The sequence below is a fragment of the Lutzomyia longipalpis genome, chromosome 4, assembly GCF_024334085.1.
Source record: "Lutzomyia longipalpis isolate SR_M1_2022 chromosome 4, ASM2433408v1".
Lineage (NCBI taxonomy): Eukaryota > Metazoa > Arthropoda > Insecta > Diptera > Psychodidae > Lutzomyia > Lutzomyia longipalpis.
In genome coordinates, this window is record NC_074710.1 from 5,745,896 (window position 1) to 5,764,899 (window position 19,004).

At 32.6% G+C, this 19,004-nt stretch overlaps 1 protein-coding gene across 5 annotated transcripts; it reads right to left on the reverse strand.

The window, feature by feature from the left end:
• Window positions 1-35: 35 nt before the first annotated feature.
• Window positions 36-18,229, reverse strand: LOC129795898 (ras-related protein Rap-1b). Of its 5 annotated transcripts, none has more exons than XM_055837442.1 (6): window positions 18,113-18,229; window positions 16,825-17,044; window positions 10,741-10,969; window positions 8,990-9,187; window positions 1,101-1,193; window positions 36-994 (listed from the first exon to the last, which is right to left on the reverse strand). In XM_055837442.1, the coding sequence occupies exons 2-6, from the start codon at window positions 16,911-16,913 to the stop codon at window positions 749-751; spliced, it is 855 nt and encodes a 284-aa protein (XP_055693417.1). In that variant the 5' UTR covers window positions 16,914-17,044; window positions 18,113-18,229; the 3' UTR covers window positions 36-748. The 5 variants fall into 5 exon arrangements, with proteins under 5 accessions (XP_055693417.1, XP_055693416.1, XP_055693418.1 ...); XM_055837441.1 differs by having other exon boundaries at window positions 16,825-17,047; XM_055837443.1 differs by having other exon boundaries at window positions 52-994; window positions 16,825-17,013; window positions 18,110-18,229.
• Between the last annotated feature and the right edge of the window lie 775 nt (window positions 18,230-19,004).

A 19,004-nucleotide genomic window follows, 5' to 3' on the forward strand; every position in this document is an offset into this window, starting at 1 on the left:
CTTATCATTTTCCCATATTTTTCTACTTTTCCTAATTTTTTTTCACCAGACTTTATTTTCTTTTTTTTTGCAGTATTTTGCAATATTTTTTAAAAACCTAACACACTCCGCCTGCGGATGCTCTAAATGAAATGAAATGAATTTTATGTATTCGGAGAAAGTTTGCAAAAAGCTCTTTTTTTCAAGGGAAATTTTCATTTTCTTTCATCCATATTTCATTGAACTGTTATGGATTTTACAGTGTCCGTTAATTAATGTCTGATTAAAAATTAATTGCAAAACATTTTAATATTTATTAAAATAAATTAACGTTAATGGATAAATTATTGCTGCGGCTTTTGGCAACATGAAAGTTTTTGTATTGAAATATTTAATATTCTATCAAATGTGGAATGTTAATAATTAAATGAAAACTTTGTTCGTTTTAAGGGCTTTTATGCTATTTTCATGGCATTTTCACATTTCAAAAATTTCGTTTACTTTCACCCCTTGCTAATTTAGCGACACACCCCACAAGGAAAGTCTATGGTGGTTAAATGCTATGTGAAAATCGATTAATGGTGACTAGCACAAATATATATATATTTCCAACCCCTCCCCAGAGCTGTTTTTTTTTTGCTAATTTCCTGCACATAACGAACTTTTTCGCAAACTTTCTCCGCATGGAAAATTCATTATCTTCTGTTGGTGTGAATAAAAAGGGATTTCGTGTGTGCGCTTTCATGCTTCCAAAAACGCATGAGCCGGATTAAGACAAGATGCACGAATTCCTCTTGCCACCTATCGAGCGCTCCTGGATTTGCTGTAGATGCTGCAGCTGTTGCGGCGATGGGACATGCGATGTTGACGGTGGGAGACTCTGTGGTGTCCCAGGTGGGCCACCTGATGAAGATGCTCCACTCTGTTGCGGTGGCAATGACTGTCGTCTCCGTCTACGGAGTGCTGGACTGAGGTTATAGGTGATTTTAGCCTGAACAAGGAGCTCCTTGAAGATCTGCAGGAGACAGACACAATATTAGGCAAAACCACGAGGTAAGTACACCCCCTGTGAAACTTTCACAAAATCCCCCCATTTCCCCAAAAGCCACGAAACAACATACCTCCGTGACGTTCTCATTGTCTTTCGCTGAGCACTCAACGTATCCATTCTCCCAATCCATCGTGACTACATTTTCCGTATTTTCTCGATTCATCTGCAATATAGTTACAAGAAAGAGAATGGTGTGTGTTGGATTAATTTATTAAACATTTTCCAACCACATTCCCACACCTCTAAAATAAAGCTTTCACAAACTAATGCAAATTGGAAGCTTCCTGCAAGAAAGTTAAAGTTTCCCCTTCAAGCTTCTACAACATAGACAACTTTTATGAAATTTCACGCTCATTTACCTCCAGCATGGGAGGGAGGTTTTTTTTGTCATGAGTAAAATGTTAAATTCACTTTATAGCTGTGAGAGAGAAAGTTTAATAAAAAAACCATGTTGATGTTTATTTATGCGGATAAATATTGGGTTTGATCCATGGGGTAATCCAGTGCTTTTCTACATTGTTCTATTTTTGTAATTTTTTTTTTGTTATGTAAAATGATCCTATATGTTGCGAAGAAATTGAATTCCCCTACACAAATATGTAGAATTTATCAAAATAAGTTAGATACATTAGATTCTGTGACGCTTTATAAAAGTCAAATTGGTAGCGAACACCAATTCTGTCCTCTAAGTAGGTACTCTAAGAGCTGATTAAAAAGTTTTGAATGGGAGTGTTCAATGATAAATTCTTCTTTTTCTTATGTATCTCATGTTTGGAAATTCTTCAAAAAGGCTTCAAACAAAGCTGTAATTGCTTTTAACCCTTTCAGGTCCATTGGGTCATATCCAAAAGGTTCGACTTTGAAAATGTTTCATTTTTGTATAGTTATTTTAATTTTAAAATATTAAGTCCAAATTCATACAAGACTGTCTTTACAATCCCTGATCATTTTATGACTATAAACGGACATCCCCAAGGACTCACTGATTGATTTTCTCAATAAATTTTCTCATCAGAGTGTTGGGAGAAAAATCTGTTTAATTTTCCCGCAGGAGAAAAATGTTTGGTGCGCATCGGACCCATGCGAAAAATTAAAATTTCTTTGCAATCTAAACGTATTCAATCACTGCCTCTTTTAACAATAATACTAAAACACGTCAAATTCAGAGAAAAAAAGTTTGAGTTTATTGAGAAAAACTTTTAAAACTTTATATTGACCATTTTTGATGAGTTGATAGCTCCACAAAATTAATCTTTTGCAGATTCCTCTGCCAATCAATCATTATTGAGCTTGTCAAACTTTTCACTAAATAAATTGGCCAATTGAATTGGGGTGAAGGCATTAATACCTCTCTCAGTTAGTGCTTCCATAAAAGACTGAATCAGCTGAATCATAGATGAATTTCCTAATAAATTGTTGTAGTTTCCTCTCTCTCTCTCTCTTTAATCCTTTTATGAGATTTTCATCATAAATAGAAAAGAGATTTTAAATATTTATTAATTCCACTTCTGGGAAAAATATGGGAATTCGTGGTATTTACGCACGTTGTTCCGGAAAATACTGCTTAATTGAGTTTTCTGGGAATTGGACTAAAATTTTTATTTAAAGACCGTTTAATAAAAAAAAAATCCGAATTAAAAAAATATAGAGAAAGATTTTTTTAAGATTTGAAATAAAATTGAATAAAAAAAATATCCCACTTGAAAGCTCCTTTATATTTTAAGCTTCCACTGCAGAATTCATATTGATTTATGATTACCACATAGTGTAAGATGAATGTAACCTTGCACATATAAAATCCATTTGATTGCAGATGATTTTATTTATCACATTTATCTCATTTCCTATTAAGTTTTTCACACGTCTGATTTATTCTGCATTTGGAAAAGCTAAAAATAGAGATTTTACTGGAAAATTAAATAAGAAAAATTCCATTAAAAATATTTATTTAATATCTAGCTGACAGTTTCACTGCTAAAAGCTCTCGAAAGAATTTTTCTATTAATTCATAATAGTTTCCTAGGTGCAATGAAAGATTAATTTTTCAATTTCCATGAATATAGCTGTGGGCTTTCATCTGCACGTGGGATGCAAAACATCTGTTGATGGATGAATAAATTTTCCTATGTATTTTTTCCAGTATCTTCCTTTTGCTTCTTGGTGGTTGTGGGTTGCTTGATATTCATTAAAGAACGAATATACCCCCATGCTCTATTGTCCTTCTTCATTTATTCATCATCCCTTTTCAACGAGACCATTTTCCCAGGAGGAATTCTCGCTGTTTTTCTGTGGTGCTCTTCGTGGGTTTTACGAACGGAATTTTATTGCAAATGGAGTAGGAGAAAAGATAATTCCTCTCTAAAATACGCATTAATATTCAATTTTGATTGAATTCCCAATCTGTCACGGAATCAATTTGCAAAAATATAATTTCGCAATTTTCCCAAAAAGCACAACTGAATACACGAGAACCCCGCTAAAGGGGGTGTGTAAGTGGGGAGGGTTTGAGTGATTTTAAATGAATTTTCTGCCTTTTGGTGGGATTTAAATGCTATGTATGGTCCTTTCTTTAAATTCATAATTTCATGAGATTCCCATTGTGAGGAGGGAGGGTTTCTTTTCCCTCGAATTTGTTCTTCTGTTTATCTTTCTTCACTTTTTTTTTAGAAGGAACATTCCTTTAAAAAAAATCTCGCGTGAGATAACAGGGGGTGGCTTTTGTGGTTTCTTTACTTGGTGGGAATGTGGAAAACAAGCATCATCACAGGGTTAGATGCGGAAATGAGGAGAAAATTGTACTTTGTGTGGTTTTCTAATTATTCCTTCATGCTTGCTAATTTGATTTTAGTAGCAAACTCCCAACAATTTCACTCTTTGTCTTCAGAACCCATCTGTGGCTTCAGGAAACTGTCGCCAGAATCAATTTGTATCGCCTCGTCGACCCATCTCTCGTTTATACATTGAGGTGTGGGTGGGTATTTTGTGGGCCTCAAACCACAATACCTGAAGAATATTCTTGAGAATTTATTATGTGTCCATGGCATTGTGTATTGACTGGAGTATTGACATAACACACAGAGAGGGAAATTGCATCAATTCCCAATAATTCCAAAAGGGCTTTTCAAATCTCCGCACATAACAACGCAACCATATTGCCCTCATTCCACAAAACAACCCCTATGTTGCAATATTTTCCCATAACACAAATTCAATTGAACTCTGACCTCATCGCAGCACAAACTCCTCTCGTGCCAATTGTCTCCCCAACAGTTAACACGACAATTTTGTTCCTGTTGATTGTTTACCCACCCACATGCCGAGTTCTGTGTTGCATATGACAACACCATGAGGCTGCTCAATTGTATTACAAAAGAGGTTTATTTTAGCGCTGCGGAATTTTTAATTGAATTATGTTTACCGTGCTGTATATATTTCCTATTATTTATTATTATTGGAGCCATTCATCACGAGCTCGCTACTTGATATTTGATTCATTCTGAAAAATCATCCATTTTGTATTTATTTATTTGACATCTCTTCCAGGGTAGACAGGGTAAAAGGAATTATTTAATTTAGATAAAACATTTTCTATAGATATTGTCTCCAAGGAGGTATGAGAGAAATTTCTCAACAGGTGAATCAATGGATTTTCCACTCCTTGTCGTACTCTCAATAATTTTCTCTCTCAGAACACTTCAATCTATTTTGAAACAAGGGGTAATAATCTGTGTAAAAAAGGTACTGATTTTAAGTTTTTTTTTTAAGTATATATTCAAAATTTCATTACAAATCGGCTCAATTTGCTCCAAAAAAATGATCAAAGTACAATAAAAGACGAAAATTTCGATTAAAAATTGTGAGAAAATGGAATAAAAATGTGATAGATTCATTAAGAAGCATTTAGTCTCATTAAAACTGATAAAAGTGCGCATAATGCGATAAAAATTCGCAAAATGGGATGAAAGTACTTACAAACACTTATAAAATGCAAGAAAATTGAATAAAAATAGTGAAATTTAATTAAAATATAAATTAGAAAGCTCCAAGAATGCTCTAAGAAATCTTTAAAAATTCTTTTCCTTATTTTCTTTCTTGAAAATTTTCGAAATCATATAAAAATGTGAAAAAAAAATTAAAAATGCGTTTAAGAGATTTAAAAATCGCATTTTTTAAACCGTTAAATGTGATAAGAATGATTAAAATATTTTTGAAGCCTTTCAACTGTTTTCTCTTGCTTCTTAATTAAACTAAAATTAATATTATGGAAGTTCCTTTCTGCCAACATTATATTTTCTCAAAGAGTCTAATCACATTAATTTTTTTTCCTTGACCTCATTCGATATCAGATTTTCTTTTAATTTTAAATTTTTAATACTTCATCAATTTTTTTATGTTCTGAATGAATCAATTTGCCATTTGGATTAAAAATAGTTTTATAATTCCTCATTTCTCCAGCTACTCTTCCAGAAATGAAATGATATCAATTCCATAAAATCCCCGGGGAATCCCTATATTGCTTCGAATTTAATATCATTCACAAAAGAATGAGTCAAACTCCACTCAATGTTAAATACCTTTCTGTGTGGAATTGTGGAAGCAATAAAAAAGTAAAAGACGAAAAGTTTCGTTTGGAGAAAGTCAATAAAAAGTTCCGTACAAGAACCATGAAGTATATATAGGGAAAGCAAGAGTTTCATACAGTAAGAAGGATAAACGAACCCTTCGGAGAAAATTCACTTGTCTGAGCGATGTGGAACAATTGTGATTTTTATTGAATTCATCCTTCTCTGGGAAAACATTCGTGCGACAGAAAAATCGCAAGAGAAGAATCTTAAAACAATATTTAAAAAAAAAAGTATACATTTGGGGAAAGAGGAGGAAAAAATCTCACATACAGGATGATTTATGCAAAACTCATTCATACGAATTGTGCTCCAAGGGACAAATAACTCATGCATTCACCTTTTTTTTACACTGAGAAATTCCTTTTTCAGTGTGAATTTGCATTGCAAACAGTACTTGAGATTTTCTTTCAAAATTACATTCTCTTGTAAGAAAAAGAGGAGAAAATAAAGAAAATCTAATTTAATTTTTTTCTTCTTCTTGTGTTGAGTTATTTGGGTAATTTTTAAATTTTGTAAAGAAAATCTGAGAAAATATCTTTTAGGCTCTATGCAATTTTTTTTCTATTATGGCGCCATATATTAAGGGTTTTACAGGAATATTTCTAACATGAAATTAATTTTTTTATAACAGAAAAAAAATTTCCTTAAACTCAAACACGTGAAAAGTCACACTTTGACTCGCCCTGTGTCCAAGAATAGTTTTAGAAAATTTCGTAATATCTAAAGAATCAAAATTTCATAGAAAAATCAATTTTTAAATAATATCCTTGAATGAAGTCAATATAGAATTTTTTTCGAGTGTAAACTAAATATAGCACAAAAGACAAATACAGTTTACGATCTATTTAGCGAAGGCCCTATGTAACGAATTTTTTTGGTAAACATCCATTAACCCTTTAGCGTTTTTTGGGTCATACGTGAAACATTTTATTTTTTCAATTATTTATGAATGTAATTGTTTTTCCATGTTACAAATGCATCACATTCACGCAGAAGGGGCCAAAGGAGACGTTCTGAGTGAGAAAAGTCCTCTAAAAATATTCATAGAATAAAGCTGTACCCATACGACAGCGTCAAGAGACGTTGTTCGTTGTTTTTTCTCACTTGCTCTTTGTCAAAATGTATCGCGCTGTCACTGTCAAACAAGAAAGGCGGTTATATAACATAGAAACCGCGTTTCTTGTTTGACAGTGACAGCGCAATACAATTTGACAAGGAGCAAGTGAGAAAAAACAACGAACAACGTCTTTTGACGCTGTCGTATGGGTACAGCTTAAAAATCGCGATAAAAGAGCGCATGTTTCAATGTTTTTATGTTTCACGTTGGACGTTAAAGGGTTAAGTAATGAAACTTTATTGAAACATGAACCGTTTTTTCTTAAGACGTGCCTGTCTTTCCTAGAGAATTTTTCCCGTTTTCTCGTGATAAATTTACCTATGAAGAGAACGCGGAAATCTTTTACAGATAAATTAAATAAATCCTCTTTAATGATTATTTATCCCTTCAGTTGAACGTGAAACGTGTTTCAGGATATGTTAGTATAATGAAACACTGAAAGAAAAATTTTTAACTGAATTTTCTCAAAATTGGGATAATTTTTCATAAGAAATTGTGGTTAAAATATTCAAGAGAAAATAAAATTTGTGATACGTGTCGTACGAAAATAGTGGAAAATGAAAAATTGTAAAGTTGTAAATTCCTTCCGTGGTATGGCACAAAGGGTAGGAAAACTTATTTTAGGGGAGGGCGGGGCAAATAAAGTCACTTAAGGGTTTGGAAAAAGCCTAAAATATCATATTTCCTAGCAAGATAGAACAAAATGATCTGAGAAAGAGTTTTAGGGCAGTAAATTTCCTAATGAAATGAGTTATACATTTCGCTTTATCTATTTGGGAAATATAATATTTTGAGTTTTTTCCAAACCCTTAAGTGACTTTTTTAACCCCGCTCTCCCCTACTGAATTTTGATATATAAATGTAGAAATAAAAAAAAACGGAAAATTCCTTTGCTCAGTTCTAAAAGGTAAAATGAAACATATTTGTACAAAACTATTTGACGAATATAATTTAAGGACAAGCCTCATTCATTATACGGATTCCCAATTGTACTCGCATTTTACAAAAAAACAAACTTTAGTAATAAACTGTATTAGAAGCCGACGTAAAACGTGAATTGCCAAACCAATTAAAATCAAATGTTTTTGTAGGAGAATAATACTCTTACAAAAACATTTGCGAATTACCGTCAAAAATTTATAAATTCTATTAAAATCAATTATGGGAAATACGCGAGATATTTAAACCTCGAAATGACTAATCTCCTTCACGAGGGTAGTGCAAATAATTTCCAAATAAGAACCCATTAATTATTGATTCCCTCGCAAGGTCAATTCGTATTGCAGTAGATGGTTCTAAATAAACAATAACATAACATTGACATTGAGATTCAATTAGCTGAAAATGATGGACTCATTGTTGGCACTTAATGCACATTCAATGCAAAATTTCACACATACAAGGCACCTATATCAGGTGTTGTTGATGAAAATTTAAAATAATACCCCGTGAATTAAATCTAGATGCAGCATCAGCGAATGAGGATGCTGTGTACGTGAAATGATATATAACATACAACAAAATGCTCTAAGCTTAATGGAAGGTTCCTAATTAATTGTACTGTACACACTCACTCTCTCTGTGATCAACACACAATGCCATTCTCATGTATTTTTTTTCTCCTCTCTATCCTTATGCAAATAATGCTGACAAGTACTACGTTGTGTTATGCTCTGTACAGAGGATTGTTATTCCAAATGTCCCGAAGGTTATTTCCTATTTTATTCTATTTTCAACCAAAAATCTCAAAAGGGTTGTTATTCGATCGTATAAATGAGATGCTGTATTATGTATTTTTTTTCTTGTATCAAATACCCTCATTGAATGGAATCAATAATCCCACTTTGACCATACAATATGCTGGTTCATAGAAAATTGCGGATTTTCGTTGTTGTTTGTTTATCCACCATTGTCCTGCACACAGCATTTTCCTGATTTTCTCTCAATTTCAATACATACATACATAATCATATATTGTCAAGTTTATTGTATTGGAAATATAATGAAGGGATATTAGGAGAGGTAATGTGTTAGCAAAATGACAAGGTTACAAATATGTTGGGGGAGGAGGGAAGTGCGCAATCACAGGGATTCATCTTTTGACAATAAACACCAGACAATTAATAAAGTTATTCTTGCGTGAAGCTTAATAATTAGAGGTGTGGTAGAGATAAGGGGTAGGTGTGTAATAGGTAGGTAGGGGTTGGTTTTTCTCACCTCACGACGATCGCTGTCCTCAATCAGGAGATCCGTTTTATTACCCACAACGACCATCGCAACGGAAGACGTTCCCTTTGTCTCGTGAATTTGGTCCCGCAGAAGTTTCAGTTCACAGAAGGTATTTGCATCCGTGACGTCGTACACGAGGATGAAGGCGTCGGCTGATTGAATGGAGAGTGCTCTCATGGCAGGAAACTGTTCACAGATTGGCAATAGGAGTGTTAATGAGGTTGATTCACAGGGGAAAAAAAGGTGGAAAAGGTGGAAATGTGTGGGCAGAAGAAGGTGCTCAAGAGCTGCGTAGAAATATTTTATTGTTCGTCTTCTAGGGTTAAGTTAAATTGTAGAAACTCTTCTTCATATGTATGAGCCATTTATGATTTTTTTATGCTCTTTTAGGAGATTCTGGACATTTTTTTTACATTTCTTTTGACAATTTTCTCGAAGAGTATTTGGCAATGAATCAATGTTTAAATCACCGAATTTCTTACCTATCTAATGACTTTCTATTGATTGATGTTGCTTTCTATTTTTTAAAGAATTACATTTCACTGATTAAAATTGAAAGGTCATGAAATTAGTCACTAACTTTCACATGAGGGCTTTTAACTTAATTTTTGTGTAAAATATGCAAATTTTACTCCAGAGTCTGCACTAAAATTAACATCCCGGAAGGAGTTTATTCATTTTGTAATTCTTATCAGTAAAAAATGCAAAGTCATGGGTTTGAAAAATATTTTAAATTATTTTTTTTAAGTTTGAACCAGAAATTTCTTTAACAACTTTGAGTCCAAAAGGAAAAGCCTAAAAATTTTAGCCCTAAGCACTAGTCTGCAAAGGGCAGAATAAATTTTATTCTATTCTATTCTAAAAATTTTATTTCCTCAAAAATTTAATGGATTCGGTTTAAGGAAGGATTTTAGAAATTCTTGCGCAAAATTTTAAAAATTTTAGATAAGAATTTACATTTTTATATAATTTTGAAATTTAGACTTAGCTCAAATTAAAAAAAAAATCCTTGGCATTGGTTTATATTTTTGCTCAAATATGCATTAAACACAAATCATTGTTTTTTTTTTTTTAGTTATTTGGAAGCCAGAAGCATATGCTCCTTAATTTCAGAACAATTTTTAAAAAAAATTACCGAGAATTTCAAACAATATGAAGCAATTATTGTGTGCTGTTAAATCACTGTTTAATGCATCGAATCTTAGATGTTAAATAATTCAAAAGCTCAATCTTAAAGCATATGCTTCAATGAATAAATTAATTTTTTTAGATGCAAATAATCCTTACTATCGACCTTTTTCCAACATCAATAAAATAACTTTCTTCAAATTTTCTGTAAATGAATTCAAATTCGTACTCAAATGTGCATTAATGCATATGCTTCATACAGATAATTACGTAGAAGTACTATATGGGCGTGGTTTATAAGTAGGTACATTAATATGCATTTTTTTATATCAATTCTTCAGAGCTTTGACCAAATTATTAATTAAAATATCAGTTCAGCTTTTCCTGAATTGCTTATGACTTTTCAAATAAATACATTTTACTATCAGAGCACAAAAATGACTAAACTTCTTTGTTTTTGATTTGCATGTGTACGACAAAAAAGATGAAAGGAAGTATAATTTATTCAGTTTGCACCTTCAATGCCACGTACTATATGTGAACATAGGTACATGTACGTTCACTGTACAATACATACATGTTTCCATTCAATAAAGTGTAGTTTACAATACCTCATTGGCACCGGATGTGTCGAGGATGTCCAGTGTGAGACCCACACCAGCTACTGAAAAATTCCCCTGATGCATCTCCTCCACCGTCCTCTTGTACTTTGGTGTGTATTTGTTGTAAAGGAATTGGTTGATGAGGGAACTTTTACCCACTTTTGCCGCACCCATCACCACAATCTTGTGCCGGACATTCGATGTGGCAATCGAATCTTCCGTATCGTGTCGATGGACTCTGGAAAGATTTGACGAGAGAGGCAAAAAAATGTGAGGAAAATCATCAAATCAATTTCCTGGTCATAAGAACACCCTTCCTGAATTATTCTCCTCCTCCCCTCCTCCCAAACCACACTCTCGAAGGTTGGGAGGGTGTGTGTTTTAGGGATTTTGTGCTCAAAGTTGCCGATGTGGAGCTTTTAACACGAAAGCTCTTGAACGTTTTTTTCAATATCCAACTGGTGTTACACTTGAGGAATTTTCTCGAATTATATTGAAGATATTCAAGGATATTTTTTTCCTAGAAAACTCACCCATTTTCCCCGAAGTCATCTGCAATGTGGTAGTGTATCACTTAATGGTTTGTTGAGATGGTAATTCAAGAGTATATCATTTCGTAACATCCCCCACACCCCTTCAGCTTGCTTACCACCCAGCTTACCCCCTATTGTGTCATTCATACATGTGTGGTGATGTCATCAGAAATTAATATAAAGGAAGATACGAAATTCTATGAATAGCAACTAGTTTGGAGTTTGTTGGATTTGAGGAGGAAAAGTTTTCAGAAAGGAAAGTTTTATATGAAGTTTTAAACAAGAAAATCCAGGAAAATTCGCCTTTTGTCTGTTTTTCCACATAGAAAATGGAATAATGTCACAAAATGTTTATTCTTTGTATTTTCGTCATCCTTTTTGGGTAAAATGTTGTTAATTAAGTCAAATTACAGCATGGATTATCCTTGAAAGGATTTTCTTTTGTTTGGTATAATTATCCTGAAGTCCTTTTTGTTACCTAAAAGCGGTTTATTCTGAAAGTGAATGTGATAAATCCTTTAAATTTTACTGTGCTATGATTTGAGTAAAGGTGATGTCAGATCTAAAAGCTAAAAGCGATTTGAAAAGTAATTTTAATAGCTTATCACAAGTAATTCCTAAGCGCTTAAAACCAAGCTTAAAAGTTTCTATGTAGTTATTGCGTGAAAATGTCTGCATTCTAAATGTGAAGTGCTCTCATACATTTCAACGTGATGAGATTTTAAGTATATTAAACACAGATATTAGTTAAAAATTATTTATAATATCACTCGGAACACTGAATCATATGCTTTCTGTAGGTAGTTAAAGAGAAAAAAAATATTACAATACCAACGAGATTTTTTTCAAAGATTAGTTTAGTTTTCCCAGCTGGTTCAATTGAAAAAGGAAAATGTTTAATTTTTAAAATCTTCAGTAGGACTTTATTCAACCTGTGTGTGTGTCCTCCAAGGAAGTAGCCATACAAATAAAAATGAATGAATTCCTTTCATTGTAGTTTTCCCATTGAATTTCCTCTCTTTAACCACATGGAAACTTTCTCATTCATTTACCTTTCAATTGAAAATGCATTTTGTTGTTTTGTATAAATAGAATAAAGTTTCCGAGAGTTGTATTTGTGCCAGAAGTTACTTCCCGCATACTGCATTGTGATGTGGAAGTTATAAGGTTTAAGGGGGGTCTCTTGGGAAAACTGTTAGAATTTATCCATTTTTAATGTTGTCATTTTCTTGGGGTTTTTCTTAAACCTGGTTTTCCGATGTTGGTTACATTTGATGCCTAATTATTGAAGTGTAAGAAAATCACTTTTCGCCATCTTAAGTGCGACGCCATCTTGTGATTTTCCGACTTTTCCACAGAACTGCTCTAAAACACAAAGGTAGGTTTTTCTCAGGATCTACTGGACGGATTTCGATGGGGTAAAAAGCAAATGAAAGAGGAAATACCAATGCAGATTTTGATGTACCAGAATTTTGAATTTCCATCCTGGGGCTGAGAAAAGTGAAAAAATGTGACTTTTGTTCAGATTTTTTTACGTTTTTCCACTTTTCTCAGCCCCAGGATGGAAATTCAAAATTCTGGTACATCAAAATCTGCATTGGTATTTCCTCTTTCATTTGCTTTTTACCCCCATCAAAATCCATGCAGTACATCCTAAGAAAAACCTACCTTTGTGTTTTGAAGAAAATCTCAAGATGGCGTCGCATCTAAGATGGCGGAAAAAGATTTTCTTATTCTTCAATAATAAGTCTTCAAATGTGACCAACATTTGAAAATCAAGTTTAAGAAAAACCTTAAGAAAAATAAAAACATTGAATTTCATCAGCTCACAAAAGAGACCCCCCTTAAGACGGTTCAAGATGTGAAACTTATGTGTACAAATGAAAATAACTACACGGAAGGATATTTACAAAGAAAATTTGCATTTGAAAGAAATTTTTCTTGATGTTCTATCTTGGCTTCTCTTCGTAGCATCGCGAAATATGAATAAAATTCGAAAGAAAACGGATGATTTTTTTTACCTGGATTTTCTTTAGAAAATAAATTTTCTGATAAATCTGGTGAATTTCTGTGAGGTGATACGTTTAAAATTAATGCAAATAAACGGTTATGTTTGTCTAAAAGCTTAGTAACATAACACGTACATGATTTAAATTTAATGCTACATGCATACAAACATAGTTATTTCACATTTTAATTATAGCTCATATAGAGTGCATAGTATGAATTGCATAAAATTGAATTTGATTCAAATGGAATTAATACAAATTTGACTTGATCATTGCATTTTATATAAAAGTTGAATTTAGTCACGTATTTTTTTTAAATATAAATAAATAAATGATTTAATTAGTAAATTAAATGAATTCACGATTCAAAAAATATTTTCATTCATACTCTATTAATTTCATGTAGTCTGTAAGTGAAATCCATTATCTAATTCAATTTCATATGGTATATTTACATGTTATCGACTCTAAGAGGAATTTGCTGACCACCATTGCCAATTTGACTTTATTTAGCATTTCGTGATAATTTTTTTCTACGTCTGTGTGAGGAAAGTTCAAATTCGTCAAAAGAAAACTTGGAAAAATATTTTCTGTTTGATACAAAAATTAAAATCAAAATTTGAGGTTAGAAATATCGGATCCTCTAAGGGTTAAGATATCAAAGAATAAAAAAAGGAACAATAGGGATTCCCTTTCATTGGTTAATATACCTCCACATAATTTTTATTGATTAATTAATGCCCAAAATTATTTTTCCACCGGGTGAAGCTTTAGTGCAAAGTAAATTAGAATATATATTAACACTAAAGCCTTGTTGGAGATATTTTTTTTAGAGTTACAATGTTCAAATTTAAGGTTCATTTAAAATGATAAATTGTGGATGCTTCAGGTGAACAAAAGTGGAGAAATAAAGGGTCCAAATTGGTATACTTAATTTTGATTTGTTCAACAATTTAGGGCTATAAATATCCTCTTTTAGCCATTTTCCATGCCCAAATAAAAGTCAATTCTCCTGATGAATGGCAATGACTTCCTCAAAACCCATTTTCCCGCGCATACAAATTTTCTCCCATCCGCAGCATTGTGTGTTTGGGGTATAAACGGTGGGATGGGGGTGACCGTTAAAATTCAACCTCTTGTGAATATTTTAATTAATTTAATTAATTTTACGCCAAATTTTTTCCATCAAACGTTTTTCCTTCCCCCTTATGTATTTTATTGCACAAAACACCCCTCCACGCAGCCCCAACTCAATGTGTCATTAATTCACACACTTACACGCACCCCCAGCGATATTTTGTTCCTTTGTGACTAAAGTCCTATTTTGTCGACCCATCCTTTCTGATGGGAAAATCTCCTGGGAGTGGTAGAGTCAAAAAGGGGCACAGAAAAAACTTTTTTTTTTCCTCTCGTGCCGCACATTCAAAGGAGCTTTTTAAGCCAAACGGGGGGTGGTTTAGCTTTTTTGCACCTTCAACGGCACGAATTTATAATCGTGAATCAACTTTAGTATTCAATTTTCCACCCATCCTCCAACAAACTCACGCCCACATTCATCTCCCATTTTTTGCGAGGAGCAAAAACTATAATCCATGGATTGTTTCACAAAGTAAAACTTTTTTCCACGTTCATCACTCTGCTTTTTTGTCACACCAATGAACTCGCGCAGCAAGTAAGCTTTTAGTGACGAGATAGGAGAAAAAAAATTGAAATGGACATTATTCCCGGAAAGCATAAATCCTAATAAAATTTCAAATTCAAAATAATTTATTCATTATTTTATTCTCCATGAAAATTCCATGTCTATATTTCTAATGGGAATGGAAGGGATAAAATTATTATTTAAATACCACATAGCATGGAAAATGCCCATTTTCTTTTATGATTGAAATTTTCGGATCGGTGAGTACGTAATAATTCATTACGGGATAAAAGAAATGTAAGATTTACGCCATGAGGATTTTCCATTGTTTGCAATTTGGTCTTTGTAGAAATTATATTTTATTCCTTTAGAGAGATTTTTTTTCTAACGTATTTCAATACTGACAACACTGATAGAAAAATATTCAGTGACGTAGCCAGAAAGGAAATTTGGATGTTTAACATTCTTATAATAAAAGATAGTTTTAGGGTTTGTTTCGAAGAACAAATGAAATTATTGAAAAGGTGGTTTAACGTTTAAATAAATATCTAATGTATGAAAAATAACTTCTAACGTTAGAAACACATGAAACAAAAGAAAATTAAAAAAATGTTAGAAAACAAAGTTAAGCTTTAGAAAAAAAACTATCGAAAATTATCAAAATAAACGTCAAACTCTAGAAAATCATGAATTGGCAAGAAATCGTTAAAATTTAAGAGAACCGAATAGTAGAAAATAAATATTAAGCAATAGAACGTTAGAAATGCGTTGTCAAACATCAGAAAACAAATGTCAATCGTTAAAATTTCACAACAAAAGTTAACAAAAGCTTCTCACTATATTGCAAAAACCTTTAACAAATATGTTTTAGTAATTTTAATTTTAAGTAGCATTTTTTTAATCTAATTTTTAGCATTCCTTAATATATTTTCTTCAAAAAATAAAATTTAGACTAGGCTTATGATATTATTGAATAAAAATTTTGAATGAATTAAGACTTTTTAGAAGATAAAAGAAGATAAAGATCAAAATTATTCTGAAGATGTGGAAAGTTTTAATTTTCTTAATAACTATTTGTTTTAATGCCATTAATTTCTTATAAAATATTTAATTTGCAAGAATACTTATTTGAAAATACTTTAAAAGTAATTTTAAAAATTATTAGTGTAAGAAAAAAAACCCAAATAGTAATACTTTGTTTCCTTTGTTTCGAATAAAATCAATTTAAAAAAATTTAAATTTTTTTTCTGAATCAATAATTAGTATTTTTTTTTGAATTATTCAATTCGAATTAGAATTTCAGCATTATGTGGGAAGTCGACAAAATTTTAGGAAGAAAATTAAAATTTTTTTTTTAAAATTAATAACATAAATGAAAGTGAATAGACTCCCTATGCATACATTTTTTTTTTTTAAATAATTTAACTTGTATTATATTTTGAATTTAAACTCATTAAAAAATGAAAATATTCTGGAAATAATCCGAGTCTTTAGACTAACTCTTAGCATTAGACTTATTTTTAATTAATCTAACTCCATTTGTTCTGATCAAAATGAAACATTTTCCAGATAAATTAAATAATTTTCTGATTAAAATATGCGACCTCCCTACAATCTTTCCCTGTGGAATTCATGGGGAATTCACAAATATTTCTCCTTGAGGAAAATTAAAGGAAGAAATTGGATTTTTATTTTTCATTACAAAAAAAATAGAAACGGGTGTCTCATTTCCACGAATACTGTATTCCCCCATCTCCATTTAGTGGGGTTTAAAATTGCAAGAAATGGGAATTATTTTTATTAAAATGCCGTGAGATTGTTTTCTTTTTTTTCTTATTAAGCTGTCGCGTGTTGTCTACATGAGAATAATATTCAGGGAAAAATTCATAAGGAAGAAAGCTCATCTTACTTGTCTCTCCTGTGTTTGCTGTCTTCACAGTCGTCTTTCATGAAAGACGGCTGAAGACTGAATCGTCGTCTCAGGTGTCGTCCTTTCATTTTCACTTTTGCTGTATTAATCACGCCCCTTTTCCTCTATTTCACGCTCTTTTTCTCACACTCTTGTGCCTTTTTTTCCTTTACGTCGGTAATCACCTTTCTAATAAGTTTAAAAAATTATCCCCTAAACACTACTTTTAGGGGAGAAAAGGGTTAGAGTGGTGGCAAAAACTGGGAAATTCTCAGCCCCCTGATTATGTATTTCAAGGTAAATTTCCACCGTGCATAAGTTCACGTTTGTAGGTAATTATTTTCGCATTTGCTATGTATGTATGATTTTGCCACAACACCACTTTGTGGAAATGTGAAAACTTCTTTTCGTGAATGTCAAATGATTCCTTTTTTTTCTTCCTCCAAAAATTCCCACCTAATGTGATTTCCCTAGATACTTATGGGGTTATTTTCCACCCCACCCCCATTCATTTGACAAAACCAACAGCATCATTCCATTTTAAATAAATTATTCAACAACCATGAAAAAAAATTATCCCCACTTGTCACGCAAAATTTCTTACTGCTAAATACAAACAAAATATTGTTTTCTGTTTTTGACTTGGTGATTATGATAAAAATGCAAAATGAAAAATGTGAGGAAAAACAGCAAAATCGCAGAGAGAAAATTATTAAGCATCCTCTTGAAGCACGAATAGGGGGGTGAGTGGATGGGTTTTTATAGCTCGATGGGGATGACGCGGAAAAAAGCCTGATTTTGCGTGCAAAAAAAAGGGACAAGTCATGAAGGTAATTCAATAGGATTTCGATCCTGTTGAATTTAGCATATATGGGGATGGTGAGAAAAAAATCCCCAATGTGATATGTGTTTGAGGTAGCTTCGGATCGCAGTCAATAATAATGCAAGCTTATTTTATGCTAAATAGCTATTTAGCATAAAATAAGCTTGCATTATTATTGACTGCGATCCGAAGCTACCTCAAACACAACATTACACAGTCGTTAAAAAGTTCCCCCAATGTGATATCCTTGTGGCCAAAAAGGTGCGCGAATTTTTTTTTAAAGAGACACCAAGTGTCTCCTTTGCGTGGATCTTTGACGGCACAGCAAGGTCAAAAGCTCTGAGATTTGGGTTTAGGCGAAATCCTTATTTTTTTTTCATTGCAAAGTGGCGATGGGCAAAAATATACAAAATCACGAAATATTTTAGCGAGAAAAAAGGGATCAAGGGAAAAACAACACACTACGTGGGAAAAGTGTTTTCTCTGTTTCTTTCAAAAATAATGGGAAAAGCGCTATTGAGGCAAAATCTCTGCACGGTACTAGCAGACACAAATGGTGCTGTGAAAGGCCCGGGGAAAACTGTTGGAGCCTGAAATTTAAAGCTATGGCAAAACATTTGTTGAGGGTAAAAGCAATACCATTCAAAGGGGAAAATTTCTCTTCTTACGCTCAGTGCTTTTTTTTCTCCTCTCCTGGGTTCTCCTAGGGCATTTGGTGGAGCTCACCTAACAAACACAGAGTGGCTAATGTGAGAGACTCTGTGGCGCCACAGAGAGCACGAGAGAGTCAATGAGGAAAAGTTGGAAAACTTCCTCAAGAGTGGGGATGTGAAATGTTGTTGAGTTGTGTGAAATTCAATCGCTTCTTACCCAGCAAAATTCCACTTGATTTACCCGAAAAAAGAACCTTTCTCCCTGCGTCAGTTTAATATTTCTCGAGCATGTCTGATATCTTATCGTACTTGGCCCATATAGCAAAAAAAAAACTCCCTCAAGTGCTCTCCATTGAGGGTTGATGGACAAAAGCCATGAAGAAGATATAAATAAAGCCGTTATTTTCAACCCCTAAATCATCATTCACATTTTCCCACCCATTCAGCCCCCACATCACACACACCCACCACACACTCTGAATTCTCTCAATTCTCCGCATAATTCTAATTTTTCTACTTTGTCTTCTCTTTTTTTTCTTTTTTTTTATGCAAAATATAGAGGAGATTCGTACGCATAATTTACATTTTGATTATATAGAAAGAATAAGGTCACGAAGAAATAAAAAAAAGTTAGATGACGAATTGAATCCTTTTTTGGAACGAAAAGTATTTAAAAATTTATATCTTCATCTCCATTTGTGACT

What these genes read in the sequence shown, in the direction of transcription:
- LOC129795898 (XM_055837442.1), bottom strand. Translation starts at nt 16,913, where the DNA reads ATGAAAGGACGACACCTGAGACGACGATTCAGTCTTCAGCCGTCTTTC. An exon ending in ACACATCCGGTGCCAATGAG is followed by an intron (nt 9,188 to 10,740) that starts GTATTGTAAACT and finishes ATCTGTGAACAG; the next exon opens with TTTCCTGCCATGAGAGCACT. An exon ending in AGGACAGCGATCGTCGTGAG is followed by an intron (nt 1,194 to 8,989) that starts GTGAGAAAAACC and finishes ACTATATTGCAG; the next exon opens with ATGAATCGAGAAAATACGGA.